The sequence below is a fragment of the Meleagris gallopavo genome, chromosome 3 (assembly GCF_905368555.1).
Source record: "Meleagris gallopavo chromosome 3, MGAL_WU_HG_1.1, whole genome shotgun sequence".
NCBI classification, from domain to species: Eukaryota; Metazoa; Chordata; class Aves; order Galliformes; family Phasianidae; genus Meleagris; species Meleagris gallopavo.
Window position 1 is genome coordinate 17,882,351 of NC_139406.1, and position 11,904 is coordinate 17,894,254.

The following is an 11,904-nucleotide window of genomic DNA, read 5'->3' on the forward strand; positions in this document are numbered from 1 at the left end:
TCCCTGATATATGTTGGAAATATAATACAGCGCAGAGGAAGCAGTCCAAGAGATTTCTAGAGTGTGTGGAAGATAGCTTGCTTACACAGCTGGTACGAGAGCCTACCAGGGGTGGTGCCCTGCTAGACCTGCTCTTCACTAACAGAGATGGTAGGAGATGTGAAGGCTGGGGATTGTCTTGGGCAGAGCATCCATAAAATTGTAGAATTCTCTATTCTTGGAGGTGTCAGAAGGGTGACTATCAAAACTACTATCTTGAACTTCAAGAGGGCGGACTTTGACTGTTCAGGATGCTTGTTGCAGCGGTCCCTTGGGAGTCGCTCCTTAAAGGTAAAGGGGTCCAGGAAGCCTCAAGATGCTCCTCAAGATGGAAATCTCAGAGACAGAAGAACAGAGTGTTCCTAAATGCTGTAAGGTGAGCAGTAGGGGAAGAAGACTAGTGTGGATGAACTGGGAACTACCGCTGAGACTCTGGAAGAAAAAGAGAGTCTATGTCCTCCGGAAGAAGAGACAGGCTACTTGGGGAGATTGCAAGGAAGTTGTTAAGGTATGCATGGAGGAAGTTAGAAAGGCAAAAGCCCAACCTGAACTCAGATTGCCCACTGCAGTAAAAAAGAATAAGAAATTATTTTACAAATATACGTACAGTAACAGGAGAACCAAGGATAAGTTCCATCCTTTACTTGATGCAGCGGGGAATGTGACCACTGAGGATAAGGAGAAGGCTGAGGTCCTCAATGCCTTCTTTACATCTGCCTTTAATAGGCAGATCAGTTATCCTCAGGGCACTTTAAGTCCTGATCTGGAAGCCTGGGATGCTATGCAGAATACACCCTGATCATTCAGGTGGAGATAGTTAGAGAGCTCCTCCTTCATCTAGACTGTCACAAGTCCAAGGAGCTGAGGGGGGTGATTGCTGAGCTGCTCTCTGCCATCTACAAGCGCTCCTCGTTGTCTGGGGAGATCCCAAAGGATTGGAGGCTTGCTGATGTGACTCCTATCTTCAAGAAGGGCCATAAGGAGGATCTGGGGAAGTACATGCCTGTCAACCTGACCTTGGTACCAGGGAAAGTTATGGAGCAAATCATCTTGGGTGAGATCACACAGCACGTGCGTGGTGTCCAGGGGATCAGGCCCAGCCAGCACGGGTTCATGAAAAGCAGGTTGTGCTTGACCAACCTCATCTCCTTCTATGACTGTTTGACCAGAGTGGTAGATGAGGGAAGTGCTGTTGATGTAGTCTACCTAGACTTCAGCAAAGTCTTTGACACGATCACTCACATTATTCTGCTGGGGAAATTGGCTACCCGTGGCCTGGACAGGTATATGCTTCTTTGGGTAAGAAACTGGCTAGAAGGCTGTGCCCAGCGGGTAGTGGTTAATGGAGTTAAATCCAGCTGGCTATCCGTTACAAGTGGTGTCCCCAAGGGGTCGGTAGTGGGGCCCATCTTGTTTAATATCTTCATTGATGACCTAGACGAGGGGTTGAGTGTACTCTCAGTAAGTTTGCAGATGACACCAAGTTGGAGGTGGTGTTGATCTGCCTGAGGGTAGGAATGTCCTCCAGACAGATCTAGATATAGTGAATCGCTGAGCTAACGTGAATAGGATGAAGTTCAACAAGGCCAAGAGCTGGGTCCTGCACTTTGGCTACAATAACCCCATGCAACACTATAGGCTTGGGGCTGAGTGTCTAGATGATTGTGAAGAGGAAAGGAACCTGCAGTGTTGGTTGATGCTTGGCTGAACATGAGTACCAATGCCATCCTGGTCTGTATTAGAAATAGAGTGGCCAGCAGGAGCAGGGAGGTGATCATCCCCCTGTACTCAGCACTGGTGAGGCTGCTTGAGTACACATTGGTGAGTACCTTGAGTACTGTGTTCAGTTATGAACTTGTCCAGAGAAGGGCAACAAAACTGGTGAGGGATCTGGAGCACAAGTCTTATGAGGAGCAGCTGAGGGATCTGGGGTTGTTGAGCCTGGAGAAGAAGAGGCTCAGGGGAGACCCCTTTGCACTCTACAACTTCCCTTCAGGAAGTTGTGATGAGGAGGGGTTTGGCCTCTTCTGCCAAGCAACAAACAAGATCTAAGAAAATAGCTGCAAGTTGAGCCAGGGGAGATTTAGATTAAGCATAAGGAAAAAAATTTCTCTCAGAGTGTGGTCAGGCACTGGAATGGCCTGCTCAGGGAGATGGTGGGGTTGCTGTCCCTGGCAGTGTTCAAGAGGTGTCTGGATGAAAAGCTACGAGATATGGCTTAGTAGTTTGTGGTAGTAATGGTGGTGGGAAAACGGTTGGACTAGATGATCTTGTAGGTCCTTTCCAACCTCATGATTCTATGATTCTATGGTTCTGTGAACAATATTACTTTATTCCTGGAGAAATGTAGCTGCTTTAGGTCTTCCACAAGACCTTGAACCCAGTTACTTCCCACTGTGCTGCATTAGCAGTGTATTCAAGGTTAGTTCGATTGTCCCTACCAGATCACATAGGCAGAAAAAGGGGCAAGAAAAAGAAAGGACAGGAGAGAAACAAATTTCTCTCCCATCATTTCACTACAGTATGTGTGAACTGTTACTTTCTGATCTTTCAAAAACATAGACTCTCTTATGTATTTTTCATAGTTTATTGCAGATATATTTGTGAGATCAAACACCACAGAATTATTTGCTGCACAAAAGAAGTTTAATACATTTCAAGAAATGACAAAGCCAGTGCTCTAAGATGCAGGATTTATTCTGTTCTCTACTAAGTCACTTCAGAAAAAAAGTGTCAGACAAAAGCAAAGAACAAAATGTCCCTTTCTCAAGTGTCTAGTGATATTTTTAAATCTTATTTCAGAAGCAGACAAAAGTAGAAAAATTGCATTTGAGAAATTTCTTAGTGTAGTACAATATCCAGGTTTATCTAAGAATGTAATGTAACAAGAACATAAGCCCAAACATTTCAACTGGATTCAAGGCCTATTCCTCTGCCAGTCTGTAATCCCACAAAAGAAATAAAAGAAAATTCAGCAGATCCTGCTGTGAAGTCTCTCTCCTAATAATGTCATTCGTCAGAGGTCTTGTTTCTCAGTCACTGGAGGTACAAATTTCATGTTATATGACAAATGGATTGTTAAAAATTCACAAAGGTGCTGGCTAAAACAGCAGAGCATCTTTAAACTCCTCTGCAAGTGACGTTATTTTTCACAGTCTTGTTTAAAGAGAATTTTAAAAGAAAAAAATTTGAAAAAAAATTAAAACATTTTATACATATTTTCAAACATGACAGTCATCATCAGTATGCTTCTGTTTGAAGAAAATAATTAGCAGCAGATTACTCAGTGGACACTCAAATTGTCTCAAATTTTGTTTCCAGGGTAGAAATTTTTAATGTGAATTCATCTGTTCACATCATCTTGTTCAGCTTTCTTCATTTAACTTTCTAATAATGCCTGAAGCATGTTGCTGCATTGTTGAAGTGTGGGCTCTGGAGCCAAGCTGCAACTGTGCTTTATTTGAATGAAGTATCAAACCAGCTCAGGCTGGAAACTTCACCTAAAAGGTGGATAGCTGATGCTATTTATTAAAATATCTGTATTGATGAAGATGTACTGTTAGCCTAACATTTGCTTTAATGGTTCTTTTCCTTTTGAAGACAATCCCAAGGGTGAGTCCATAATCCAAAACTCTTGCTTGTTCAACTCTGTGTCTAGATGCATCCTCAGGAACATCTCTGAAATGCATAGGGACCCTTACTATTTCAGAATGCTCCACCTAGCTTTTACATACTTCCTGTTTTTGAAGGAGCATGAATCAAACTATAGAGCAGTCAATGTCTGTGGATGTACTACATCTGTAGAATCTGTTATGAGGCAGTCTATTCATTCCTGATCATTTTTTTTCTCTTTTTTTCCAGAGCTTAATGCGAATAGCTATAAAATAGCCAGAAGAAAAACTACAGTCACAGTTTTGAATGTTGTGTGAGTCATGACCTTTGAAAAATGGTATTCTGGAGAAAAGAATAAAAAAAATGAAAGCAATACTCTAACCAAACCATTGTCATATTTAAAAAATAGATTCCAGTAGGAATGGGCCCAGATATTTTAGAAAGATTCTCTGGTCTCATCATGAAAAGAATTCTCCAATATATTCTCCCAGTAAGAATATTTCATCATTCACAACTCATCTTACATTGTCAAGTTAGTAGAACCATTTTGTCCCAAATATAAAAGAGAAATCATTTATTAGTGTCTAAGTTTGCATTTTTAGTACCCTCAAAGGAAACACAAAAATGTCTGTTTCTCTACGTGCAGGGAAGTGCACACAACACTGACGTTAAAATAGTGGCAATAATGCTGTATTTCCAAATTAGGCCCATTCTCTTGGAAACAATGGAAGAAAAGGCAAAATGAGAATGCTTCTTTTCTCCTCTAACCCCGATAAGCTTGACTCATTTGAGTAAAAGGAAATTCCTGAAGTAAGGCTTCCCTCATAAATCTTACAAAGTTGAAGAACTTTCTCTGAGGTCTTGCAGAAAAGTGACCATACCTCAATGTCAATAACTGCCCTAAAATGGAAGAAGAATATATTTTCATCATAAAATTGCAAAATATAAACAAATTAGTATTATTTATTTTTTTAAATAACTGATTTAATGAACAATAAAAATAGGCTCATATTTTTCATTTCTGTAGTGATTTTCACTAACATCCATTTTATTTACAGTTTTGCAAACAAAAAAAAAAAAACAAAAAAATCCTTAATTAGATAACATTTCTATTTTTCTTTCACCTTCTCTTTTTGAAAACAATCACCTGCATTCACTCTTTTTCACTGTTCTATTCTCAAATCTTTCCTGATGGAAAAACAACTGATTCTCGATTTATGCAGCCAATAGTTTGAGCAGATGAAAAGATTTTTTCTGCTGTTGTTGTTGCTATTGTTTTCTCCTTCAGCCTTATCCTCAACAATAAGTTTTCAATGTAATTAGGTTTCTCTATGCCTGGCATAATTGTCCTCCTCCATGTCATTTGCACATGAAGGGAATAAAATCCAGATCCTATAAAAATCCCACTGATTACATCTCAAAAAACTCCAAGATACTCAACAGTAATTTCTGGTAGCTATTATATCAGGATTTTTTTTTTTATCCTTGAGTTTTTCATCTAGTAATTGCACAAATATTACCACATTTTAATTCTCACTCATCTCTAGCATTTTTGTGTGTGTGTTTTTAAACTTGTAAAAATTTGAGGGAAAAAATATTTTCATTTTGATTTCTACATCTATCAAAAGTGTGTTTTGTTATAATAATATTCCACTTTCACTTAAAGCAAAGAAATGTCTTCATCTTACTCCCTCTGTGGCCACTCTCAGAAGCATATAGTGACAGGAAGAAGAGGAACAGGCTGTACATTGGAAACAGGAGACAGAATCAGAGACACAGGCAGGATACTATGTCATAAACAGAAGTTTGTTTAATCTTGAGAAATTGATTAAAAAACAAACTAACTAAAACACCTAAAGTGAGGTGCAATGATCATCAAATGCTCTAAAAGTGAAGTGGCCTTAGTATGTAGTCATTATTTTAATCATGCTTAAATAGACAGCATAATCTTACCTTCAGCATACTCTTTTCCTTTTGTACAGAGCTGATATTTGCCTTTCAAGTCCATTTCTGATGATAGGATACTTAGGAACATAGAAATAAAATAGTCATAATAAAAAATCTCTTTTAATTATTTTAGAAGGAGATCCTAGGAAATGAATTAGCCAAACTCAGGCTTTCTCTATTGTTTTTGCTGTTGTTGTTTGTTTTGTTTTGGTTTGTTTTTTTTTGTTATGTAACAGTTGAATATTATTATATGTAATTAAAGTATCCCAAGGTTTACCAGAAAAATAGGTGAATACTCATTGTGTAGAGATTTCTGGTTTCTGAATATTACAGCCCTGTGATTTTGTTCATCCAATAGAGTTTCATCCTAAGAAATGCTAATACTCACCCAAATTTCATTATGCTCGAATCTCATTCAAGGTGATGCTTGTAGCAGTCTGGAAGAAAAAAAGCTGCTCCTTACTTTATTGCCACAAAGCTTAAAAATCATATCAGTGTTACTTGTCAATTACTGTATTTCTTGAAGGACTCATGCTGTACTCTTCCTGGAAATATCAGAAAAACAAGGCATGAAGTAAGCCTTTGATAACAAATGGCTTTGATGTCTGCAGAATTTCAGGACACCATATGCACTGGAAACTCTTGAAAACCTCAAATCAGGCATTGGCTCCCTCACAGCTTTAAAAGAAACAAGTCAGACTGCTGAGCTCCTTCTGCCTCTAAATTTAGGTACTACAGGAACACAGCTGTACTGAGTTGTAGCATCCTCGGAGGAAGCTTACTTTCATTCTCACACCAATGAGCTTTGTCGTCTTTAGACATCTTCTGAACTCAAACACACCCTTGAAATCCAAGGTGGAGTATGGGCCATTCTCCAGCACGGTACCCACTGGAGAGTGCAAGGGGCATAGTAATCACTTGAACTTGTTGCGTTGTTACTCCTCACACAGCTCACACACAATACTAATTGCTGCAAGTCATAGCTCTGCTCATGGATGTTCTCAGGTAGCTTCTACTTCCGCAATTCTGCAGCTGTATTCCTTAGCCTCCAGTAGCAGCTAGATAGAGGGGAAAAAAAAAAAAAAGACAAATTGCTAATGTGCATGTGTGTCTATATATAATCAGGTTCAAATAATTGAACTTATTTTTATGCAACAGGAAAACCTGTGCAACGTGGAATCACTGTTGAAGCCCTTCTTTTTCAATCTTTTCTGCTCTGATGCTGTGCTGGGGCTGTTTCCACTGCCCCCAGAAGGCTTGAGTGCCCTTGTTTACAGCTGTAAAACTTCACAGCCAGAGATTTCAATTTAGGAAAGAGTAAAGTATCTCCCTTTATTACCTCAGGAGAGCTGAGCATCCTGCCAGTGCAGTACTACAATTTATCACCAGGCACAGATGAGGTGGACTGGGAATTAGACCCACTTAACAATTGGTTTACACACTGCTCTGTGTCGTTGCTATATGAGGCCACAGGAGGTTTATGTCTTATTTAGAAGGGCAATTGTTTCTGTACCACTGCAAGATACTGAGTACAAATCAAAGCAGATGGCAGTCTCACAGTGAAGACTTGTCCTTTTTTCATTCTCTGTTATATGTTTAAACAACAAAGCAACAACTTGTTTATTGGAACCTCTCCTGTGCTTATGTGGGGAACATTTGGCTTAGGACATCAGTTCGTGCCTACTTATAGAGATTCATCAGATTTTCACTGGACATGAGTAGCAGAGAGTTTATTTAAAACAAACACAATCTCTTAAGAAAGAAAAAAACATGAAATACTGTTTTCTTTATAGCTGATACAGACTGTGAGTGCAGTTGACAAAGATGAACCTCCTCGAGGACACAAATTTTTCTTTGAGTTGGTGCCAGAATTTGCTGTTCATCCAAACTTCTCCATTATAGACAACAAAGGTAACTGCTGATCAGCACCAGCTTCCCCCTCACCCCTGCCCCAATACCATCCTGTGTTCATCCTGTAAAAATATTTATTCTGTTTTTCCATTCTAGACAACACAGCAGGAATTATAACTAGAAGAAATGGATACAGCCGAAGTAAGACAAGTACTTATCACCTTCCAATCATAATATTTGACAATGACTACCCAGTTCAGAGCAGCACTGGCACCCTGACTATCCAAGTCTGTGCTTGTGACAGCCGAGGGAACATGCAGTCCTGCAACACAGAGGCCCTGCTCCTTCCTGCTGGCCTCAGCACAGGGGCACTTATTGCCATTCTCCTTTGCATCATCATCCTGCTGGGTATGTACCTGTGGGGTGACATATGATTGACAACACAAGGACTGGTTGCTTCTAGGACCCTGATATTCTTCAACCCCTTATTCATATGACACTGCAGAGGAATATTTCATATCTAATGCAATCTTTTATTCCTTTATAAGGAATCTATTCTAAGATGGAAGAGGAGGTGGGAGGGGAAAAGGAGTAAATGTGGGCTGTTATTCATCATTATAATTTGTAAGAATGAATAAAAATGAAACAATGAGACTATTGATGTTATCTGGGGAAAAGAAATTTAAAAATCTAGGTTCAGTTTCAGATACTGTGCACATCAGAGTAATATTTTGCGTTATAAACAGGTTGTCATTTTAATCCAGGGCTCTGAAAGTCGTCTTCCTGAAGATGAGTGATATGCTTTTCCATGATTAGAAAAATATCAATTATACCAGCTATTTAATCATGAATGATTTGTAATTTTTATGCTCAGGAAATATTTAGCTCAAAAGCACAGAAGAGAAATGTTCAATTGCTTGCAAGTGGTAGTGAGTACAGCTGATTAAATAAAGTTTGAGCACAGAAGTTAGATGGGTAGCTGGACAGCAGCAGCATTTGAAAAAATAGGGAATATCTGAAGGAATTAGAATAAATGGTAGCTCATAACATGTTTTTAAGATCATGTAACTTGTTAGTTTTGCTGGCCAAAAAAAATGCCTCCTTAAGAGATCCATTGTCTCCACATTCCAGTCAATCTCTATGATAGATCTCATCTGCTTCCCACCCATCTCAACCAGTGCAGATTGCCAAGGGGGGAGTGAGAAGTTAACAGGTGTAAGGTTATATGATTTTGTCAGTATTTGGATTGCTAGCAAGATCAAGTGGATTTGGCCTACCCCCAGTAAATGTTCGGATGACCACAGAGGCTGTTAGGAGACAGAACTATGTATTTGGGAACTGCATCTGGGAAGGGAGAGTGCTTGAGCTCTGATAAGCCAGTTATTCCTAATGTTCAGGTTTGAGCATCACTGCTTTCCTGTTTTCAGCCTGATACAAATTTACTTCCTCAGGACATTGTCCAAGCACAGTCTGAGCAGCAGAACTTGCAGGGCACACCTCCCAGCAAGCAATCTTGATTCAAGCTCTGTCAGATCTGGCTCTCCAGCTTCCACAGTTCTTAACACCATGTCTATGGGCTCTGTACCTTCAAAGCCCTCTCTCATGTGATAACACAGAGCAAGAAGCATATACCACAAAACACATACTCTCTCACTATGAATGCACCACTCTGGTGGGTTTCAGTGCGTTAGTACAGAAACACTGAACTAAAAATAAAAATCAAGATCATAACTGCTCCTTAGGACCACAGCAACACCACATGAGACAGAACAGACTCAGGGACCTGCACTGTGCAAAACAAGCGAGACCAAATTGAATCTTGTGGACCCAGGGTCAGAGATCCTGCTTTACTTAACACTACAGACATAGTTGAAGCTGAAGTAGAATAAGGCTGGAATGCAGCTAAACAAAATTCTTAGCTTACAGCTGATGTAGTTCTTGTAACTTTATTTAAATACTGTTCACCAAGAAGTGTGTTCAGACAGTAGAGTGGCATGACTGTGCCTATTACAGGAGAAGCTTTAAGTACCCAGCTGTGATGCACTTTTTCATAATAATTTTTTAGTGTTCTACCCTCACAGCTGCCCTCTTTTATATGAAGTTACTAAATTTATGTATAGACTACTCCTTGTCTAGTACTAGAAAAAAACTTGAAAAAGATTCTTTCTGTACACTCACAAAATCACATACAGAACAGCCTTTATCTTTGCAGCTCTGTACTATGACACGCAAAGTATCTTTGTTCCCCCCTCTGGCCTCAGTATGTCCATTCTTTTTATTCACCATCACTCAAGTCATTTAGAGTAAAAAACTTTGCTCCAAAGGCTTAATACACTGCACTAATGCCTTTAGGTGTGGTTTGGCATCCGCTGTTATGCCTCACTGACAGATGATTTTGTTGGCCTTTCCTATTTACTTCAGATACTGGAGCAAGGGTCAGATTTTTAAATGCATTTAAGTATTGAATTCCTACAATCAATAGCATTTAACCAGAAGAATGTATTTACAAAGCTTGACTTTAGTTTCTCATCTACCTCTGTAGAGGATCAGCTTAGTGCCAATTCTTACCTCTCCAAAACGAAGACTTATTCAACTAGTATTTCTTAAACTACCAGAATCATGCTTTCAGTGAAACAGTAACAGAGATCAGATTTCAATTCCTGCAGTCAATGAAGCAAAAAAAATCAGTTTAGTCAATAATATTGATAGCTGAAGATTCTCAGGTTCTTATTTTTAGGAGAACTTGCAGATCCTGCTTTCAGTAGTGAATCATGCACTTAGAATACCTATATCACTAGCTTTCAAGAAAGAGAATTCTTTTTGTTTAGGAGACTCAACTACTTTTGATAAAATTACCCTTAGTGACTGCCAGCAAGGCAGTACTTCACAAAAGTAAAGTCGAAGTCAAATGCTTGTAAGATGATCTATTTTAAGACATTCTCCAGTTTTAAACTTCAGCTTAATAGTAACTTGTACATCTACATGGAATACATAATATTTTAACCATTGCTCCCATAGGTTTAAAAGAACATATACATTTGGCTTGCACAAGTGCTAATATTTTTACTTATTAACCTCAACTTCAGCTTTTGTACCTATTTCTCTATTAAAAATCCTTTGACATTTCAAGAACAACAGGTAATGAAAATATTTTCTCATATATTTCATTTCTAACTCTACATTTCTTCTTTCGTCTTTTGTTTCTTTTCAGTGCTAGTTGTCTTGTTTGCAGCCCTCAAGAGACAGAAGAAGAAAGAACCCTTGATCATCTCGAAGGATGATGTTCGAGACAACATTGTGACATACAATGATGAAGGGGGTGGGGAAGAAGACACCCAGGCTTTTGACATTGGCACATTGAGAAATCCAGAAGCAAGGGAGGAAAGTAAGATGAGAAGAGATGTCTTACCGGAAACTATATTTCAGATAAGACGGACTGCACCGCTTTGGGAAAACATTGATGTTCAAGATTTTATTCATCGAAGGCTAAAGGAAAATGATTCAGACCCAGCTGCCCCTCCTTATGATTCACTAGCAACGTATGCTTATGAAGGAAATGATTCCATAGCAAATTCACTCAGCAGCCTGGAGTCACTCGCCACAGATGGCAACCAAGACTATGATTACCTCAGTGACTGGGGACCTCGGTTTAAAAAATTAGCAGATATGTATGGTGGAGAGGAAAGTGATAGAGACTGAGGAAGTAATCTGTGACCTGGTCAATGTTAGTGGAATTCATGTCTATGTTACTAGATAAAGTGGCCTACTCTCTATTACTCGGGATTTTCTTTTTTTTTTTTTTTATTTTTTACTAAAAATAGTTGCTGTCTTAGTAAGGGTTTGCTTAATCAGTAAGTCAACGTAAATTGTTACGAATGATTTAGATAAAAAAAATCTATAATTCACCCTTTCTGCCTAGAAATTTCTGAAAAAAGGTTTTCATTTACAATGAAAACACAATAAAAGGCTTTCTGTGCCTTTAATAATGAGGTGGATTTTTCTTTGTTTTATTACTTTGCTTTAGCTTTCCTATTAGCTGGGACATTGTGAACCCACACTGTAATATAATCTCTAAAGTATATTTAAATTATATTAACATTACTGCCATATTTATTGAGTTAAAGAATGTCTGTGTGTTGATTCATCATGATATTTTTATATATGTATATTTATATTTTTGTATTTTTATTAAATAAATTAGTATTTATAAAAACACTACTTATGCACGTAATTTGTTAATCACAAAAAAACTGTTCAATTTTTCTGAACATATAAAAATGCGTATCGTGCAAAACTTAATTTTCAGATGCATCTTCTTATAATGGATCAATAGTTGAAATGTGCTGTGCAAGAACAGTATGGAGAGTACTTTGTATTGGGAATGTAGCATAGAAAAAAGATAAATGATTTTGAAATTTTAATTATAAATAAATGCCATTTGCCTTGCAATGTGTA

The 11,904-nt window shown here is 38.5% G+C and overlaps 1 protein-coding gene across 1 annotated transcript in view; it reads left to right on the forward strand.

The window, feature by feature from the left end:
* Window positions 1-11,556, forward strand: part of CDH9 (cadherin 9) — a 57,370-nt gene extending 45,814 nt beyond the window's left edge. The window contains exons 9-11 of the mRNA XM_085220391.1: window positions 7,392-7,509; window positions 7,606-7,857; window positions 10,661-11,556. Of these exons, the coding sequence (XP_085076517.1) occupies window positions 7,392-7,509; window positions 7,606-7,857; window positions 10,661-11,148 (858 nt within the window). The 3' untranslated portion in view covers window positions 11,149-11,556. The remainder of the gene's footprint in view (window positions 1-7,391; window positions 7,510-7,605; window positions 7,858-10,660) is intronic.
* The last annotated feature ends 348 nt before the right edge of the window (window positions 11,557-11,904 follow it).